Source organism: Pseudophryne corroboree, chromosome 4, assembly GCF_028390025.1.
Source record: "Pseudophryne corroboree isolate aPseCor3 chromosome 4, aPseCor3.hap2, whole genome shotgun sequence".
Lineage (NCBI taxonomy): Eukaryota > Metazoa > Chordata > Amphibia > Anura > Myobatrachidae > Pseudophryne > Pseudophryne corroboree.
In genome coordinates this window covers 116,779,867-116,800,837 of record NC_086447.1, presented here as the reverse complement: position 1 = coordinate 116,800,837, position 20,971 = coordinate 116,779,867, and the positions used below count along the sequence as shown (strand labels likewise).

The 20,971-nt window shown below is 47.6% G+C and overlaps 1 protein-coding gene across 3 annotated transcripts in view; it reads right to left on the bottom strand.

The window, feature by feature from the left end:
• Positions 1-20,971, bottom strand: part of NBAS (NBAS subunit of NRZ tethering complex) — a 1,316,984-nt gene that overhangs the window by 949,591 nt on the left and 346,422 nt on the right. For all 3 annotated transcript variants that reach the window (XM_063915380.1, XM_063915382.1, XM_063915381.1), the window contains exon 22: positions 594-677. In XM_063915380.1, the coding sequence (XP_063771450.1) occupies positions 594-677 (84 nt within the window). The remainder of the gene's footprint in view (positions 1-593; positions 678-20,971) is intronic.

Sequence of the window (20,971 nt, the reverse complement as noted above, 5' to 3'; positions counted from 1 at the left end):
CAAACACCAACCAATCAGTTTTCCTGTGACACATCTCTAAACAAGCCAGAGCCGCAGTGAAAGTGAATACTGTGGAGTTATAACCACCCCCCGGCATTAAACGCAATGGAAGGTGGCTTCACCCGACCAATCCCTGCCAAGGAGTTCATCAACCTCAAGCATGCAAAGAAAGGCGCCAGCTGGTGCGGTAACTCTAGCACGCAGCTCATCAGGAGCCGTTTATTTGTGGAGACAATTCTGCATCCATGATTTGAAAGTGATTGAATGCCTTTTAATACAAGTGTTTTGTATTCATTCCCCTGAAGCCGTGTGCTCTCCTATTTATTTAATGGAGTCTAACTTGGCGCTCTGAAGAAAGGAAAGCAATTTAGTTCTGTAAAAGTAACAAAGGGCGATGGCGGAAGGGATGAGATTTAGCATGAAGCCTTCTTTTCTTAATGCTCACTAATGTTCCATTTCTTCCTTTGATGTGACTCCGTCATTCTAATAAAATGTATTAACATATTGAGTGGAAAACATAAAAACAGTCATTTAAATATGTATGAGTGTACGTCTGATGGGCTGCTTTCAATTACGGCATTAGCTGGACTTACTTGCACTGGGGCTCCTCGCACCAGTCTTTGTCTCGGTGCTGCTGCTCGCTCCAAGCGACAATCTTCAGCTCCCCCGATTCAGAGCTGGGAAGGAAGCATAAGTAGAGATAAGACATACAAAAGGCGCCAGGGCTGCGGCGGCGGGGTCTAAGCTTCTACGCGCGGCAGAGGAGCCATTGTCACAAATCTATTTCACTTACAGAGTACTTTACAGAAGCACAAAGTCCATGAGGAAATAATACAGAAGATCTCAATCAAATACAATGTGGATGTCTTTTAAAGGGAACAACTTATAAATATATGCAGATGATGTGACAGAGGAAGGTGAGCTGTATTTGTGTTTACCATTCTTGGACGGTTGCAAAATTTAGACTGAATATCATTCAGATTACAGTGTTTACTTCCTTCTGCCATATGTCTATGAATATCCACTCCCCAAGTCACTGATTTGCGTCAATAAACTGTTATCAGAATGATAGATCTACACTGCCTAGTTAGTCAATAGGTCGATACTACAGTATATGGTCGACATGCATTAGGTTGACAGGTATGAAACGTCGACAGATGAAAGGATGACAGTGCTTAAGGTCGACAGTTTGATAAGGTCGGCATGTGCTTTTTGGGGGATTTTCTCGTTTGATGATGAGAACCCTGACAGGAGCTAGGCAAGTATACTTACCTTGCCCCAATGGCCCCCTAACCCTAACCCTCCTTGGGGTGCCTAAGCCTAACCCCACCCCCACCTCCCAGCTCCCCATAGCCTAACTCTAACCCTCCCCCCACAGTCTAAACCTAACCCCCACACACACACACACACACACACACACACACACACACACACACACACACACACACACCTCCCCTTCTGCAGCTTACCTGTCAGATGCTTGTTTGGGATCCCAGCGGTCAGGATTCGGGAGGACTAGAGAGTCTATTTGGAATGCCGATATCGGCATTAGGAGTAGTTACACGATTCCGGCGTCAGTATTTCTATTGCTGGGGTCCCGTTATGTTGTACATAGTCATGTTGATCTTTTGACCCTGTCGACCTTTCATCTGTCGACCTAATGCATGTTGAGCACATGGTGTCAACATATTGACTGCCTATCTAGACAGTGTAGATCTTCTACGCGAGTCCTCTTAGCATGGGAGAGCACTCACTGAATCAGTGGTTTCCAGACTTTTCTGAATCACAGCACCCTAGAGCAGGGGTGGCCAACCATTCAGAGACAAAAAAAATAAGAATTTACTTACCGATAATTCTATTTCTCGTAGTCCGTAGTGGATGCTGGGGACTCCGTAAGGACCATGGGGAATAGCGGCTCCGCAGGAGACTGGGCACATCTAAAGAAAGCTTTAGGACTATCTGGTGTGCACTGGCTCCTCCCCCTATGACCCTCCTCCAAGCCTCAGTTAGGATACTGTGCCCGGACGAGCGTACACAATAAGGAAGGATTTTGAATCCCGGGTAAGACTCATACCAGCCACACCAATCACACTGTACAACTTGTGATCTGAACCCAGTTAACAGCATGATAACAGATGAGCTTCTAGAAAAGATGGCTCACTACAGCAATAACCCGATTTTTTGGTAACAATAACTATGTACCAGTATTGCAGACAATCCGCACTTGGGATGGGCGCCCAGCATCCACTACGGACTACGAGAAATAGAATTATCGCTAAGTAAATTCTTATTTTCTCTAACGTCCTAAGTGGATGCTGGGGACTCCGTAAGGACCATGGGGATTATACCAAAGCTCCCAAACGGGCGGGAGAGTGCGGATGACTCTGCAGCACCAAATGAGAGAACTCCAGGTCCTCCTCAGCCAGGGTATCAATTTTGTAGAATTTACAAACGTATTTGCTCCTGACCAAGTAGCTGCTCGGCAAAGTTGTAAAGCCGAGACACATCGGGCAGCCGCCCAAGATGAGCCCACCTTCCTTGTGGAGTGGGCATTTACAGATTTTTGGCTGTGGCAGGCCTGCCACAGAATGTGCAAGCTGAATTGTACTACAAATCCAACGAGCAATAGTCTGCTTAGAAGCAGGAGCACCCAGCTTGTTGGGTGCATACAGGATAACAGCGAGTCAGATTTCCTGACTCCAGCCGTCCTGGAAACATATATTTTCAGGGCCCTGACAACGTCTAGCAACTTGGAGTCCTCCAAGTCCCTAGTAGCCGCAGGCACCACAATAGGTTGGTTCAGGTGAAACGCTGAAACCACCTTAGGGAGAAACTGAGGACGAGTCCTCAATTCCGCCCTGTCCGAATGGAAAATCAGAAAAGGACTTTTACAGGATAAAGCCGCCAATTCTGACACGCGCCTGGCCCAGGCCAGGGCCAACAGCATGACCACTTTCCATGTGAGATATTTTAACTCCACAGATTTAAGTGGTTCAAACCAATGTGACTTTTGGAACCCAAAAACTACATTGAGATCCCAAAGTGCCACTGGAGGCACAAAAGGAGGCTGTATATGCAGTACCCCTTTTACAAACGTCTGAACTTCAGGGACTGAAGCTAGTTCTTTTTGGAAGAAAACTGACAGGGCTGAAATTTGAACCTTAATGGACCCCAATTTCAGGCCCATAAACACTCCTGTTTGCAGGAAATGTAGGAATCGACCCAGTTGAATTTCCTCAGTCGGGCCTTACTGGCCTCGCACCACGCAACATATTTTCGCCAAATGCGGTGATAATGTTTGGCGGTTACATCCTTCCTGGCTTTGATCAGGATAGGGATGACTTCATCCGGAATGCCTTTTTTCCTTCAGGATCCGGCGTTCAACCGCCCTGCTGTCAAACGCAGACGCGGTAAGTCTTGGAACAGACAGGGTCCTTGCTGGAGCAGGTCCCTTCTTAGAGGTAGAGGCCACGGATCCTCCGTGAGCATCTCTTGAAGTTCCGGTTACCAAGTCCTTCTTGGCCAATCCGGAGCCACAAATATAGTGCTTACTCCTCTCCATCTTATCAATCTCAGTACCTTGGGTATGAGAGGCAGAGGAGGGAACACATACACTGACTGGTACACCCACGGTGTTACCAGAGCGTCTACAGCTATTGCCTGTTGGTCCCTTGACCTGGCGCAATACCTGGCGAGTTTTTCCCAACGGTTTATAATTATGTGGAAGACTTCTGGGTGAAGTCCCCACTCTCCCGGGTGGAGGTCGTGCTGAGGAAGTCTGCTTCCCAGTTGTCCACTCCCGGAATGAATACTGCTGACAGTGCTATCACATGATTTTCCGCCCCGCGAAGAATCCTTGCAGCTTCTGCCATTGCCCTCCTGCTTCTTGTGCCACCCTGTCTGTTTACGTGGGTGACTGCCGTGATGTTGTCCGACTGGATCAACACCGGATGACCTTGAAGCAGAGGTCTTGCTAAGCTTAGAACATTGTAAATGTCCCTTAGCTTCAGGATATTTATGTGAAGTGATGTCTCCAGGCTTGACCATAAGCCCTGGATATTCCTTCCCTGTGTGACTGCTCCCCAGCCTCGCAGGCTGGCATCCGTGGTCACCAGGACCCAGTCCTGCATGCCGAATCTGAGGCCCTCTAGAAGATGAGCACTCTGCAACCACCACAGGAGGGACACCCTTGTCCTTGGTGACAGGGTTATCCGCTGATGCATCTGAAGATGCGACCCGGACCATTTGTCCAGCAGGTCCCACTGGAAAGTTCTTGCGTGGAATCTGCCGAATGGGATTGCTTCGTAGGAAGCCACCATTTTACCCAGAACCCTTGTGCATTGATGCACTGAGACTTGGCTCGGTTTTAGGAGGTTCCTGACTAGCTCGGATAACTCCCTGGCTTTCTCCTCCGGGAGAAACACCTTTTTCTGGACTGTGTCCAGGATCATCCCTAGGAACAGAAGACAAATCGTCGGAACCAGCTGCGATTTTGGAATATTGAGAATCCAATCGTGCTGCCGCAACACTACCTGAGATAGTGCTACACCGACCTCCAACTGTTCCCTGGATCTTACCCTTATCAGGGAATCGTCCAAGTAAGGGATAACTAAAATTCCCTTCCTTCGAAGGAATATCATCATTTCGGCCATTACCTTGGTAAAGACCCGGGGTGCCGTGGACCATCCATACGGCAGCGTCTGAACTGATAGTGACAGTTATGTACCATAAACCTGAGGTACCCTTGGTGAGAAGGGTAAATTTTGACATGAAGGTAAGCATCCTTGATGTCCCGAGACATCATGTAGTCCCCTTCTTCCAGGTTCGCAATCACTGCTCTGAGTGACTCAATCTTGAATTTGAACCTCTGTATGTAAGTGTTCAAAGATTTTAGATTTAGAATCGGTCTCACCGAGCCGTCCGGCTTCGGTACCACAACAGTGTGGAATAATACCCCGTTCCCTGTTGCAGGAGGGGTACCTTGATTATCACCTGCTGGGAATACAGCTTGTGAATGGCTTCCAAAACTGTCTCCCTGTCAGAAGGAGACATCGGTAAAGCCGACTTTAGGAAACGGCGAAGGGGAGACGTCTCGAATTCTAATTTGTACCCCTGAGATATCACCTGAAGGATCCAGGGGTCTACTTGCGAGTGAGCCCACTGCGCGCTGAAATTCATTGAGACGGGCCCCCCACCGTGCCTGATTCTGCTTGTAAAGCCCCAGCGTCATACTGAGGGCTTGGCAGAGGCGGGAGAGGGTTTCTGTTCCTGGGAACTGGCTGATATCTGCAGCCTTTTTCCTCTCCCTCTGTCACGGGGCAGAAATGAGGAATCTTTTGCCCGCTTGTCCACGAAAAGACTGCGCCTGATAATACGGCGTCTTCTCATGTTGAGAGGCGACCTGGGGTACAAACGTGGATTTCCCAGCTGTTGCCGTGGCCACCAGGTCTGAAAGACCGACCCCAAATAACTCCTCCCTTTAATAAGGCAATACTTCCAAATGCCGTTTGGAATACGCATCACCTGACTACTGACGTGTCCATAACCCTCTACTGGTAGAAATGGACAACGCACTTAGACTTGATGCCAGTCGGCAAATATTCCGCTGTGCATCACGCATATATAGAAATGCATCTTTTAAATGCTCTATAGGCAAAAATATACTGTCCCTATCTAGGGTATCAATATTTTCAGTCAGGGAATCCGACCACGCCAACCCAGCACTGCACATCCAGGCTGAGGCGATTGCTGGTCGCAGTATAACACCAGTATGTGTGTAAATACATTTTAGGATACCCTCCTGCTTTCTATCAGCAGGATCCTTAAGGGCGGCCATCTCAGGAGAGGGTAGAGCCCTTACAAGCGTGTGAGCGCTTTATCCCCCCTAGGGGGTGTTTCCCAACGCACCCTAACCTCTGGCGGGAAAGGATATAATGCCAATAACATTTTAGAAATTATCAGTTGTTATCGGGGGAAAACCACGCATCGTCACACACCTCATTTAATTTCTCGGATTTAGGAAACCTACAGGTAGTTTTTCCTCACCGAACATAATACCCCTTTTTGGTGGTACTCGTATTATCAGAAATGTGTAATAACATTTTTCATTGCCTCAATCATGTAACGTGTGGCCCTACTGGAAGTCACATTTGTCTCTTCACCGTCGACACTGGAGTCAGTATCCGTGTCGGCGTCTATATCTGCCATCTGAGGTAGCGGGCGCTTTAGAGCCCCTGACGGCCTATGAGACGTCTGGACAGGCACAAGCTGAGTAGCCGGCTGTCTCATGTCAACCACTGTCTTTTATACAGAGCTGACACTGTCACGTATTCCTTCCAACAGTTCATCCACTCAGGTGTCGACCCCCTAGGGGGTGACATCACTATTAAAGGCAATCTGCTCCGTCTCCACATCATTTTTCTCCTCATACATGTCGACACAAACGTACCGACATACAGCACACACACAGGGAATACTCTGATAGAGGACAGGACCCCACTAGCCCTTTGGGGAGACAGAGGAAGAGTTTGCCAGCACACACCAGAGCGCTATATATATATACAGGGATAACCTTATATAAGTGTTTTTCCCATTATAGCTGCTGTATCTTTAATACTGCGCCTAATTTGTGCCCCCCTCTCTTTTTTAACCCTTTCTGTAGTGTAGTGACTGCAGGGGAGAGACAGGGAGCTTCCCTCCAACGGAGCTGTGAGGGAAAATGGCGCCAGTGTGCTGAGGAGATAGGCTCCGCCCCCTTATCGGCGGCCTTATCTCCCGTTTTTCTATGTATTTTGGCAGGGGTTAAATGCATCCATATAGCCCAGGAGCTATATGTGATGCATTCTTTTGCCATCCAAGGTGTTTATTATTGCGTCTCAGGGCGCTCCCCCCCAGCGCCCTGCACCCTCAGTGACCGGAGTGTGAAGTGTGCTGAGAGCAATGGCGCACAGCTGCAGTGCTGTGCGCTACCTTGTTGAAGACAGGACGTCTTCTGCCGCCGATTTTCCGGACCTCTTCTGCCTTCTGGCTCTGTAAGGGGGCCGGCGGCGCGGCTCTGGGACCCATCCAGGCTGGGCCTGTGATCGTCCCTCTGGAGCTAATGTCCAGTAGCCTAAGAAGCCCAATCCACTCTGCACGCAGGTGAGTTCGCTTCTTCTCCCCTTAGTCCCTCGATGCAGTGAGCCTGTTGCCAGCAGGTCTCACTGAAAATAAAAAACCTAAACTAAAACTTTCACTAAGAAGCTCAGGAGAGCCCCTAGTGTGCACCCTTCTCGTTCGGGCACAGAGATCTAACTGAGGCTTGGAGGAGGGTCATAGGGGGAGGAGCCAGTGCACACCAGATAGTCCTAAAGCTTTCTTTAGATGTGCCCAGTCTCCTGCGGAGCCGCTATTCCCCATGGTCCTTACGGAGTCCCCAGCATCCACTTAGGACGTTAGAGAAATGTTGTTAGGCACGTCAAAGAGCCGACATCGATCCGAATGCGCACATGTAAAAATGGGATGTGGCCCTGTGCCTGCTAGACCATGCCCCTGGTATAAAATACATTGAAAAATCGAGAACCACATAAAATAAAAATTTTAAAGCCAGAACCAACATAAAATACACTGAAAAATTTACTTCCATATAAAATAATTGAAAAAGGTAGATTCACATAATGCACTTCAGCTCCCCCATGTGTGACTCCTGCCAACACCCTCGTCACTCCAGCCAGCTCTCCCATGTGTCACTCCTGCTATCACACTCCTACTGTATGTCACTCCAGCCAGCTCCCCCATGTGTCACTCCTGCTATCACACTCCTACTGTATGTCACTCCAGCCAGCTCCCCCATGTGTCACTCCTGCTATCACACTCCTACTGTATGTCACTCCAGCCAGCTCCCCCATGTGTCACTCCTGCTATCACACTCCTACTGTATGTCACTCCAGCCAGCACCCCCATGTGTCACTCCTGCTATCACACTCCTACTGTATGTCACTCCAGCCAGCTCCCCCATGTGTCACTCCTGCTATCACACTCCTACTGTATGTCACTCCAGCCAGCACCCCCCTGTGTCACTCCAGCCAGCTCCCCCATGTGTCACTCCTGCTATCACACTCCTACTGGATGTCACTCCAGCCAGCTCCCCCATGTGTCACTCCTGCTATCACACTCCTACTGTATGTCACTCCAGCCAGCTCCCCCATGTGTCACTCCTGCTATCACACTCCTACTGTATGTCACTCCAGCCAGCTCCCGAAGAGTCACTCCTGCCAGCACCATCCTGTGTCACTCCAACCAGCTCTCCCATGTGTCACTCCAGCCAGCAACCTGATGTCACTCCAGCCAGCTCTTCCATGTGCCACTCCAGCCAGCACCCCCCTGTGTCACTCCAACCAGCTCTCCCATGTGTCACTCCAGCCAGCAACCTGCTGTGTCACTCCAGCCAGCTCTTCCATGTGCCACTCCTGTTAAAACCTCCTATGTTACTCCAACCAGCTCCCTGTGTTTTACTCCAGCCAATACTCTCCTGTGTCACTCCAGCCAGCTCTCCCATGTGCCACTACTGCCAGCATCCTCTTGTGTGCCTCCAGTCAGCTCCCTCATGTGTCACTCCTGCCAGGACCCTCCTGTGTTATTCTAGTCAGTTACCCCTTGTGTCACTCCAGCCCACCCTCATGTGTCACTACAGCCCCTCGCAACTCATGCCATTGCAGCAGCCCCTAATGTGTCCACTATTTACAGTAGTTTACAGTCCCCGTAGTGCTGCTGCGTGTCTGGCTGGAGTGGAGCAGTTTCCGAATCTGTTGTGGTCACATGATTTTGAGTGTCGGGAGCCACATTTGAATAAAAAAAGAGCCGCATGAGGCTCAAGAGCCACTGGTTGGCCACCACTGCCCTAGAGCATCATAATTTTTATCACGGCATCCCTAGGTCAAAAGTTTCTTATTGAGAAATCTAGAAATAAATATTAAATTGTATTTATATGCCATCCTTAGGTTTCATTGTGTGATGAGGGACAATATTTGCTTCTGTTTGTCCACATGTTTTATGATTGGCAGCCACCAGAAATGGTATTGCCTATTACAGTGACCATAAATGATTTGAATTGGTCCTGGAACTACCAACCCAAGGCACTCCCTGCAAGTGACCCGAGGCACCCCTGCAAGTGTCCCGAGGCACCTGAGGGGGCCCAGGTACACAGTTCGAGAACCACTGCACTAAAATGATTACATGCCACCTATTATTCATTAGTCATTCTCACAATGAGAGAGTATGGATACTAGGACCACTATATTAAAAAAGGGTGTACTATGATATACTGGCGCTCGGGATCCCGACCGCCGGAATGCCGGCAGCGGGGCATAACGATGCGGGCACGAACACCCCAAGATGGAGAATAGTTGAAGGTATCCCGGCGGTCGGAATCCCAGCGCTGATATGCAGAGCGCCGGGATACCGACAGCCAGGATATCGAGCTCCTCCCATTAAAAAGCCCTGTCAGAAAGTTACACAATATGACAAATCAGAGACCAGAGACAAAAGGCACGAATGCCTGGGAAAGAGTACGTATGGCCTACACTGGACACTGGCAAAATACCGTCCATCATGTCACAGGACTCAGAGACAATAACATATTCCTGGGCTGATAGAGAGAAAGCTGCCTGCTAATAAGACGGAGGTAATAAGTATCCATCAGGGGTCTATTAAGGGTGCAGCAAATACACAAGCATGCTAGGCACATGCTATACATCAGACTCTTCTACCTTCTTCATAGCTACAGGATAACAACAACATACTCCAGTAATTATGTCCCGTTTCTCTCAGGCTTTATATAGTGTATACTGTCCATGAGAGGAATCTAAGAGACAAAGATCTTAGAATAAGGGCTAGAAGCATCATCGCTTGGAAAGTGTTAAAATGGAGAATGAAAAAGTACCAGCCAATCAGGTTCTAACTACCATGTCACAGGCTGTGTTTGAAAAAATAAGATTTTAAACCTACCGGTAAATCTATTTCTCCTAGACCGTAGAGGATGCTGGGGACTCCGTAAGGACCATGGGGTATAGACGGGCTCCGCAGGAGTTAGGGCACCTAAAAAGAACTTTGACTATGGGTGTGCACTGGCTCCTCCCTCTATGCCCCTCCTCCAGACCTCAGTTAGAGAACTGTGCCCAGAGGAGATGGACAATACAAGGCAGGATTTAGAAATCCAAGGGCAAGATTCATACCAGCCCACACCAATCATACCATGTAACCTGGATCATACATAACCAGTTAACCGTATGAACAACAACAGTAACGGTCCAAGACCGATTTCAACTGTAACATAACCCTTATGTAAGCAACAACTATATACAAGTCTTGCAGAGTTTCCGCACTGGGACGGGCGCCCAGCATCCTCTACGGACTAGGAGAAATAGATTTACCGGTAGGTTTAAAATCTTATTTTCTCTTACGTCCTAGAGGATGCTGGGGACTCCGTAAGGACCATGGGGTTTATACCAAAGCATCCAATCGGGTGGGAGAGTGCGTATGACTCTGCAGCACCGACTGAGCAAACGCTAGGTCCTCATCAGCCAGGGTATCAAACTTGTAGAATTTAGCAAAAGTGTTTGACCCCGACCTAGTCGCCGCTCGGCAAAGTAGTAATGTTGAGACGCCTCGGGCAGCCGCCCAAAAAGAGCCCACCTTCCTAGTGGAATGGGCCTTAACCGAATTTGGTACCGGCAATCCAGCCGTAGAGTGAGCCTGCTGAATCGTATTACAGATCCAGCGAGCAATAGTCTGCTTCGAAGCAGGTGCGCCAATCTTATTGGCCGCATACAGGACAAACAGAGCCTCTGTTTTCCTAATTCTAGCCGTCCTGGCTACATAAATCTTTAAGGCCCTGACTACGTCCAGGGATCTGGAATCCTCCAGGTCACTTGTAGCCACAGGCACCACAATAGGTTGATTCACATGGAATGAAGAAACCACCTTAGGCAAAAATTGCGGACGTGTCCTCAATTCAGCTCGATCCACATGAAAAATCAAGTAGTGGCTTTTGTGTGACAAAGCCGCCAATTCTGATACTCGCCATGCTGATGCCAACATGACCACCTTCCAAGTAAGAAATTTCAACTCAACCTTGTTAAGCGGTTCAAACCAGTGTGATTTTAGGAACTGCAACACCACGTTGAGGTCCCACGGTGCCACTGGAGGCACAAAAGGAGGTTGGATGTGTAGCACTCCGTTTACAAACGTCTGGACTTCTGGAAGAGAAGCCAATTCCTTCTGAAAGAAAATCGAGAGGGCCAAAATCTGAACCTTAACAGAGCCTAATTTCAGGCCCATATCCACACCTGTCTGTAGGAAGTGGAGAAAACGACCCAGATAAAAATCTTCCGTAGGTGCATTCTTGGTCTCACACCAAGACACATACTTTCGCCAGATACGGTGATAATGCTTAACCGTCACCTCCTTCCTAGCCTTTATTAAAGTAGGGATGATCTCTTCCGGAATCCCCTTTTTCGCTAGGATTCGGCGTTCAACCGCCATGCCGTCAAACGCAACCGCGGTAAGTCCTGAAATACACAGGGCCCCTGTTGCAACAGGTCTTCCCTCAGAGGAAGAGGCCAGGGATCTCCTGTGAGCATCTCTTGTAGATCTGAGTACCAGGCCCTTCGAGGCCAGTCTGGGACAACGAGTATCGTCTGTACTCTTCTTTGCCTTATGATCCTCAACACTTTTGTGATGAGAGGAAGAGGAGGAAACACGTAGACCGATTTGAACACCCACGGTGTTATCAGAGCGTCTACTGCCACTGCCTGAGGGTCCCGAGACCTGGCACAATACCTCCGAAGCTTTTTGTTGAGGCGTGACGCCATCATGTCTATTTGAGGAGTTCCCCAAAGACGTGTTATGTCTGTAAAGACTTCTTGATGAAGTCCCCACTCTCCTGGATGGAGATCGTGTCTGCTGAGGAAGTCTGCTTCCCAGTTGTCCACTCCCGGAATGAAGACAGCCGACAGAGCGCTTATATGATTTTCCGCCCAGCGAAGAATCCTGGTGGCTTCCGCCATCGCGACTCTGCTTCTTGTCCGGCCTTGGCGGTTCACATGAGCCACTGCTGTGACATTTTCTGATTGAATCATAACCGGTAGGTTTCGAAGAAGACTCTCCTCTTGTCGAAGGCCGTTGTAAATGGCCCTGAGTTCCAACACATTGATATGTAGACAGGACTCCTGGTCTGACCAAAGTACCTGAAATTTTTTTCCCTGTGTGACCGCTCCCAATCCTCGGAGGCTCGCGTCCGTGGTAACCAGGATCCAGTCCTGAATTCCGAACCGGCGACCCTCCAGCAGGTGAGCACTTTGCAACCACCACAGGAGAGACAGTTATTTTCCGATGTAAGTGCAGATGGGACCCGGACCACTTGTCCAGAAGGTCCCATTGAAAAGTCCTTGCATGGAACCTTCCGAAGGGAATGGCCTCGTAGGCTGCCACCATTTTTCCCAGAACCCGAGTGCATTGGTGAACTGACACCCTTTTCGGTTTTAGCAGGTCTCTGACCATGTTCTGGATGTCCTGGGCTTTCTCTATTGGGAGGAAGACCTTCATTTGTTCCATATCCAGTATCATACCTAGGAACGGTAGTCGAGTTGTCGGAATCAACTGTGACTTCGGTAGATTTAAAATCCAACCGTGTTGCTGGAGCACTCTCAGAGAGAGTGCCACACTGCTCAGCAATTTCTCCCTTGATCTCGCTTTTATCAGGAGATTGTCCAAGTATGGGATAATTGTGACTCCATGCTTGCGCAGGGCCACCATCATTTCCGCCATTATCTTGGTGAAAATCCTCGGGGCCGTGGAAAGTCCAAACGGCAACGTCTGAAATTGGTAATAAAAATCCTGTACAGTGAATCTCAGGTATTCCTGATGGGGGGGCATATATGGGGACATGAAGGTACGCATCCTTTATGTCCAGAGACACCATAAACTCCCCCTCCTCCATGTTGGCTATTATCGCTCTGAGTGATTCCATTTTGAATTTGAATCTTTTTATGTACAGGTTTAGGCATTTCAGATTCAAAATAGGTCTGACCGAACCGTCCGGTTTCGGGACCACAAATAGGGTTGAGTAGTAACCTCTTTCCTGCTGGTGCAGGGGAACCTTGATTATCACTTGCTGTATACACAGCGATTGAATTGCAGCTAACACTACATCCCTTTCCGATGTGGAAGCTGGTAGGGCCGATTTGAAAAATGGGCGCGGGGGCACCTCCTCGAATTCCAGTTTGTACCCCTGGGAAACTATTTCCAACACCCAGGGATTCAGGTCTGATCTGACCCAGGTCTGACTGAAAAGTCGAAGACGTGCCCCCACCGGTGCGGACTCCCTCAGGGGAGCCCCAGCGTCATGCTGTGGGTTTTGGAGCAGCCGGGGAGGACTTTTGGTCCTGGGCACCTGCCGAAGCAGGTGCTCTTTTGCCTCTGCCCTTACCTCTGGCGAGGAAAGAGGATCCCCGACCTCTTCTGGACTTGTGCGACCGAAAGGACTGCATCTGATAGGGTGTTACTTTCTTTTGCTGTTGGGGAATATATGGTAAAAAATTTGATTTACCTGCTGTAGCTGTGGAAACCAGGTCCGTCAGCCCATCCCCAAACAATACCTCACCCTTATAGGGTAGAACTTCCATATGTTTTTTGGAATCCGCATCACCCGTCCATTGGCGAGTCCATAAGGATCTTCTCGCCGAGATAGACATGGCATTGGCCCTAGAAGCTAGCAGTCCAATGTCCCTTTGAGCATCCCTCATAAATAAGACTGCGTCTTTAATATGGGCTAGAGTTAAGTATATAGTATCCTTATCCATATTATCAAATTGATCAGTCAGCTCATCTGTCCAAGCTGCAATTGCGCTACACACCCATGCCAACGCAATTGTCGGTCTTAACACAGCACCCGTATGAGAATAAATACACTTTAAGGTAGTTTCTTGCCTGCGATCTGCAGGGTCCTTAAGGGCCGCTGTGTCAGGAGACGGTAGCGCCACTTTCTTGGACAAGCGCGTCAGGGCCTTGTCCACAGTGGGGGGTGATTCCCAAATCTCCCTGTCCTGCTTAGGGAAGGGGTATGCCATATAAATTCATTGTGGGGATCTGCAGTCTCTTTTCGGGAGTCTCCCAAGCTTTTCCAAAGAAATCATTTAATTCATGAGATGTGGGAAAATTAATAATCTGCTTCTTTTCCTTAAACATGTGTACCCTTGTGTCGGGGACCGAGGGTTCATCCTCAATATGCAACACATCCCTTATTGCCACAATCATACACTGAATGGTTTTAGTCACCCTAGGGTGCAATTTTACTTTGTCATAGTCGACACTGGAATCAGAATCCGTGTCGGTAGTAGTGTCTTGTGTTAAGGGACGCTTTTGAGACCCCGACGGGCCCTGTGAGTCGGTCCAATCCGAGGATTGACCCCCTGATGTCCCCCCTAATTCAGCCTTATCAAGCCTTTTATGTAAAGATGCCAGACTTGCATTCAACATATGCCACATGTCCATCCATTCCGGAGTCGGCACAACCGACGGGGACACACCACTCATTTGCTCCACCTCCTCCTTGGAGAAGCCTTCCGCTTCAGACATGTCGACACCACGTACCGACACCCCACACACACAGGGATTACCCTACAAGGGGACAAAACCCCAACCAGGCTCTTAGGAGAGACAGAGAGAGAGTATGCCAGCACACACCCAGCGCTTAATAACACTGTGGTAAAATATGACCAGATAGCGCTTTTTTATATAATAATATTCCAATTCCCACTCACTGCGTCGCCAATATGCCCCCCTCCTCTTTTTTCCAGCCTGTGAAGTTCAGCAGGGGAGAGACCAGGGAGCCAGCCTTCAGCATGCAGCTTCTGTGGAGAAAATGGCGCTGGTTAGTGCTTAGGATCAAGCCCCGCCCACCCGACGGCGGGCTTCGGTCCCAGTGCTTTTTTTTATTAAAATGGCGGGGGATTCTTGGATTTACTGCCTCCGCAGCCTAATCCATCTTAACATGCCCAGAAGTGAGGAATATTGCTGCCCAGGGCGCCCCCCCTAGTGCCCTGCACCCATCAGTGCTACTCTGTGTGTGTATAGTAGGAGCAATGGCGCGCAGCTTACCGCTGCACGCCTTACCTCACGAAGATCTGATGTCTTCTGCCTTCTCATACTCACCCGGCTTCTATCTTCGGCATCTGTGAGGAGGACGGCGGCGCGGCTCCGGGACGAACCCCAGGTGAGAACTGTGTTCCGACACCCTCTGGAGCTAATGGTGTCCAGTAGCCTAACAGAGCCCAACCGTAAAGCCAGCCCTGCTTCTCTCTCCTCAGTCCCACGATGCAGGGAGCCTGTTGCCAACAGGACTCCCTGAAAATAAAAAACCTAACAAAATTCTTTTAAAACAGAAAACTCTGGAGAGCTCTCTGCAGTGTACCCTTTCTCCTCTGGGCACAGAATCTAACTGAGGTCTGGAGGAGGGGCATAGAGGGAGGAGGCAATGCACACCCATAGTCAAAGTTCTTTTTAGGTGCCCTATCTCCTGCGGAGCCCGTCTATACCCCATGGTCCTTACGGAGTCCCCAGCATCCTCTAGGACGTAAGAGAAATGTCAGTTAGGAGCTGATTGGATGGTACTTTTTCACTCTCCATTTAATCACTTTCCAAGCAATGATGCATCTGGCCCTTAATCTTTTGTGTGTTTTATCCATTTTCATCATAAGAACAAGGTTCGATGTTTTTACTTCAGTTTACAAATGCCTCTTTCCCACCATAAAACAAAAACGGACGAATGCTGTTACTAATTGTGTCACAGAGGGCCTGATTTATAGTCCCACGCTATTCCGCTGATCGCACATTTCAGTGATTATCGGCAGTATTGCACATGCAACCCAGATGCCCTGCGCAGTTTTCAGGAAGGGTCTCAGGCAGCGCCTGCATTCCTGGGCGCAGATAACATGTCTTTCTCATCTATGGCGGCAATGCTGCAGGACCATACACTCACTGGGGGAGTCGATGTTTGCACAATCTGCATCTGATGCTGCAGCGGCTCCGGTGGGTGTCTCAATACAAGTCATGGCAGCTTCTATTTATTTATTAGCAGTTTCTTATATAGCGCAGCACATTCTGTTGCGCTTTACTATTAGAACAACAGTAATAGAACAAAACTGGGTAAAAACAGACAGTCATAGAGGTAGGAGGGCCCTGCTCACAAGCTTACAATCTATAGGGAAATAGGCATTGATACACAAGGATAGGTGCTATCTATTGCATAATGGTCCCCCAGATTGCTAGGTTCTTAATGGGGTGTATGATATGATCACCCAGCAATTTTGGCCAAGGGTCAGGAGGGTGTGAGAGTATAGCTAGACAAAATATGTGATGTTATGTGTACTGTACAGAGAGAATGTAATTAGATAGGGAAGCAATGAAGGTTATGTGGGTGGGTCAGGAATTTGATAGGCTTGTCTTAAGAGGTGAGTTTTCAGGGAACATTTAAAGGTTTGGAGACTAGAGGAGAGTCTTATTGTGCGTGGGAGGGCATTCCACAGAGTGGGGGAAGCACGTATAAAGTCCTGTAATTTTGAGTGGAAACAAGTAATACGTGTGGATGAGAGACGCAGATCTTGTGCATTGCGGAGAGGTCTGGTAGGGAGATATTTGAGATAAGTGAAGAGATGTATGTTGGTGCAGTTTGGTTAATAGCCTTTTATGTAAGTAAAAGTATTTTATATTTAATACGGTAGAATACCGGTAACCAATGGAGGGACTGACAGAGCGGATCTGCAGACGATGAACGTCTAGCGAGGAAGATTAGCCTCGCAGCTGCATTCAAAATGGATTGTAGTGGTGAGAGCCTATGTTTGGGAAGACAGGTCAGGAGACTATTACAATAATCAATGCAGGAGATAATGAGAGCATGGATTAGAGTTTTTGCTGTGTCTTGTGTAAGATATGGTCGTAATTTGGATATGTTTCTTAAATGTATGTAACATGATCTTGAGACAGATTGGTGTGGGGAACAAAGGACAATTCAGAGTCAAGAATGACACCTAGGCAGCGAGCTTGTGGGGTAGGGATGATTGCAGAGTTATCAACAGTGAGAGATATCAGGTTGGTAACTACTATTGGCCGGTGGAAATATAATTAATTCTGTTTTGGAAATATTAAGTTTGAGGTGTCGAGATGTCATCCAAGATGAAATGCATAAAGTCATTCAGTGACACGGCCCAATACAGATGGTGACAAATCTGGGGAGGATAGGTAGATTTGAGTATCATCCGCATACCGATGGTACTGAAATCCAAGAGAGTTTATTAGTTTGCCAAGAGATGTGGTATAGATAGAGAAAAGCAGAGGACCTAAGACTGAACCTTGCGGTACTCCAACTGAGAGAGGTAGCAAAGAGGAGGTGGAATCAGAGAAACGAACACTCTAAGGAGCAATTAGATAAGTAGGATGAGAACCAAGAAATGTCTGTGTCTTGAAGACCTAGGATTTGTAGTATTTGTATGAGAAGAGAGTGGTCAACAGTGTCAAAAGCAGCAGAGAGATCAAGGAGAATAAGTAGTGAGTAATGGCCTTTAGATTTAGCAGTGACCAAATCATTCACTACTTTATCTCTGTGGAGTGTTGGGCACGAAATCCTGACTGAAGTGGGTCCAGTAAGCTGTGTGAGTTAAGAAAGTGTGTGAGGTGAGTGTAGGCAAGTCACTCAAGCAGCTTGGAGAGACATGGTAGCTGAGAGATGGGACGATAGTTTGAGAGAGTGTTTGGGTCAGAGTTTTGTTTTTTCAGAATGGGAGTAATCACTGCATGCTTGTACAGAGAAGGAAAGATATCAGTAGACAGAGAGAGATTACAGATTTTAGTTAAGGTTGGGATATAGCACAGCAGACACAGCTTTACTAATTTTTGGGGGTGCAGAGTCAAGGGGAGAGGTAGTAGAGTAGGCAGATGAGAAGAGTGCAGATACTTCATCTTCATTTGTAGGATCAAATGAAGAGAAGGTGTTAGAGGGTTCAGGTAGGGAATGGAGCAGGTCACTGGCTGTGGAAGAGCATACCATTTCATTTCAGATTTTATAAATTTTGTCCTTGAAGTAGGAAGCAAGATCTTGCGCACTGATAGTGGCTGGTGGGTTGAGTGAGGGAGGGACAAGAAGTGATTTAAATGTATTAAAAAGTCGCTTGGGGTTAGATGCTTGAGCAGAGATGAGAGATTGAAAATATGTTTGTTTGGCAGTGTCCAGAGCATTACGATAAGAGTGGTACATGGTCTTATATGTGAGAAAGTTACTTGAACTACGAGATTTACGCCACGGCGTTCTACTTCACGTTAGAGTTTTTGTACAGTAGGTGTCTTGTGTATTTAGAGTGCCACGGTTGACATATAAGTCTACGTGGAGTGTGATGGGTAGCTGGAGCCACTTCATTGAGTGCTGTTTCTAGAGTTTGGTTAAGCTGTAATAGAGCAGAGAGCTTTTGACTTAGCATATTTGCACACATCCACGGCTACGAAGTTCGCACATGTGGAAGCAAGAGCGTGCGTCTATGAATCAGAAACAAACTGAACACCGCTATTATGAATGGTGAACTGATATGCATAAGAAAAGGCTAGGAATCAGCGACAGCGTCCCATAAGATACAGTGGTGCCTGATTCAGTTTATCAATGTATTATGTATGCCTATATTTTTTGGATAACTCGGCTTCAATACCCTGAAAAGCTTGCTCATCGTTTTTATCAGGTTGCCAGCTTAACAAGATTCATGATCCTGTGCTAATATAAGGAATAAAGGCATTACAAATCAGAGTGGTAAACATTTCATTTTCCTAACGGCAACATTCAGCACACGCATAATGTTCTTTTAAAGGGCACACATGTACCTGACCTTTTATACTTAGTCTTGTTTTTCACATATGCAATTAACATTTGTAGCCACTTACACAGCTGCCGTGTTCAATCTCGGTGCTGACGCAGGAATCTGCAGTTCCGTGTATGCTACAGAATTTACACTTAAAAAAGCATCCGAAGCTAAAACGCAGTTAGCCTTTTCTGTAAGGGCTGCTGTTTCCATCTGGAATAGATAATGTATGTATATATTTATATTTACTGCCTTCCCCATTTGTGGAAAACGTAATGTTTCTGCAGTGCAAGGAGATATTGCCTGATGATCACAATTGATCACAAGTCAGTAACTACTGAACGGCCTCAGTATTTAAATGATGGGACTCCTCTTTCAAATGTAGGCACTGCAGAATTATTGAAGGCTCCCGAATAAGACCCAGTGGGCACTGGGAGTCTCTGATCAGCCCTAGGGCTGGGTACAAACCTTAACGATGGATCAGACAGCAGGTCGTCCGGTCAACCGATCCAACGGTTTGGCAAATGTTCTGTACAAACAATTGTGCATATACACATATTAATATGTGGCACGAAATGCCATCGTCACCGGAGCCTGCGGCTGGCATATTGGTGGGTCAGCCGCCTGTACACACACCCAGATCTACCAATATATCTGCAAGATATAGGGCCTGATTCAAGTTGGATTGCAAATTCTGATAAGTAGCAGAATTTGCAATCTATGAGATCGCATGTTGGGGGCCGCCTATCACAGAGCAAGGCCGCCCAGCATGCTGACCGCCGCCTCCCCCCTTGATGAATCAGAAATTGCGATGCTTCATCGTAGTAATTAAAGTTGCCTCCTGCCGGCGCAGCAGGTGGCCCGCCACCATCTTTCTGATTGCAGCAGCCGCTGCGATCACGCCCAGAACATTGAGAGACCCCCACCCCGCGAATGCCTCTGCCTGATTGTCAGGCAGAGGCGTTTGCATTTTCTGTGGGCCTCCCCGCAGAAAATGCAGGCGCATGCGCAGGACAGTCGCTGTGACTGCGCCCGCATCCATTTTGTAATTTTTGCAGATGGATCGCTTATTGTGATCCAACCTGAATCTGCCCCATATATCGGAATCTGCCATGCTGCACAGCCGCGGTGAATGACGTCAGCCACAGACATGTCGGCTGTACCAGGCGACGATCCAGCTCATATATTGTTCGTCGGCTGTACCTAGCTTACCAAATTATTGTTACTAACACATGGGGAGAAAGGTGCTCAACCAGGGCCTCATGGGGGTCTTAATCTGGCTATGGGGACACACAGGACTCCTAAGAAGTTAGGCACAGTGGCCCATTTGGGTTTATTTGTGAAGCGGCAGATTGAAAAAGCCGACGTTTCCCAGTGTGATTAAGCCTGAGATTTAGAAGGGCAAAACACCCAATGTTTCTCTACTAAAAGTATTGCTCTTTTAGATTTTGGGCTCAAGCACGCCGGGAAGCGTATTCTTAAACATAAATAGTGGTGGAGAAACTCTGAACTCCTCAAATATACTTTCTGAATCCTAGAAAAAGCCCTGCGAACATGCATCTGCCGATGACCCATCAAACGAAGACCCAATTCAGAAATGCTGCAATGGAGAACGTACTGCATGCAAAAACGGTTGCACATTAAGCTGTGTGGAAATTGTGGCATTTTCTCTAGAAACCAAAAATAATTTTAGGCACACAGTCATTAATATACAGAATCTACACAGATACTTTATGGACCAGTAAGGGTTACAGATACCAGTCTATGGTACAGACCCAGAGCAGGACAAGTGGGTCATATTGTTTTGGTAAGCTACTGGAAGATTTGGGTAATAAAGGAGACTTGGCTACAACGTCCACTAATATATAGTACAAGGCCACTGTATACAAATGGGAGGGTAGACTGACTGAATGAGCTCAGTACAAGTGGATTTACAGTAGAAAAACAAAATGTACCTAAAAATAACAATGAATATTATAATATAGGTTCCTAATTAGTGACTCTCTCAGAAATCTGATTTCATAAAATACCAGACAAGGGCCAAACTTTAACATTGATACAATTCTTTCTAAAATTACTTTTAATATTGTGATGCA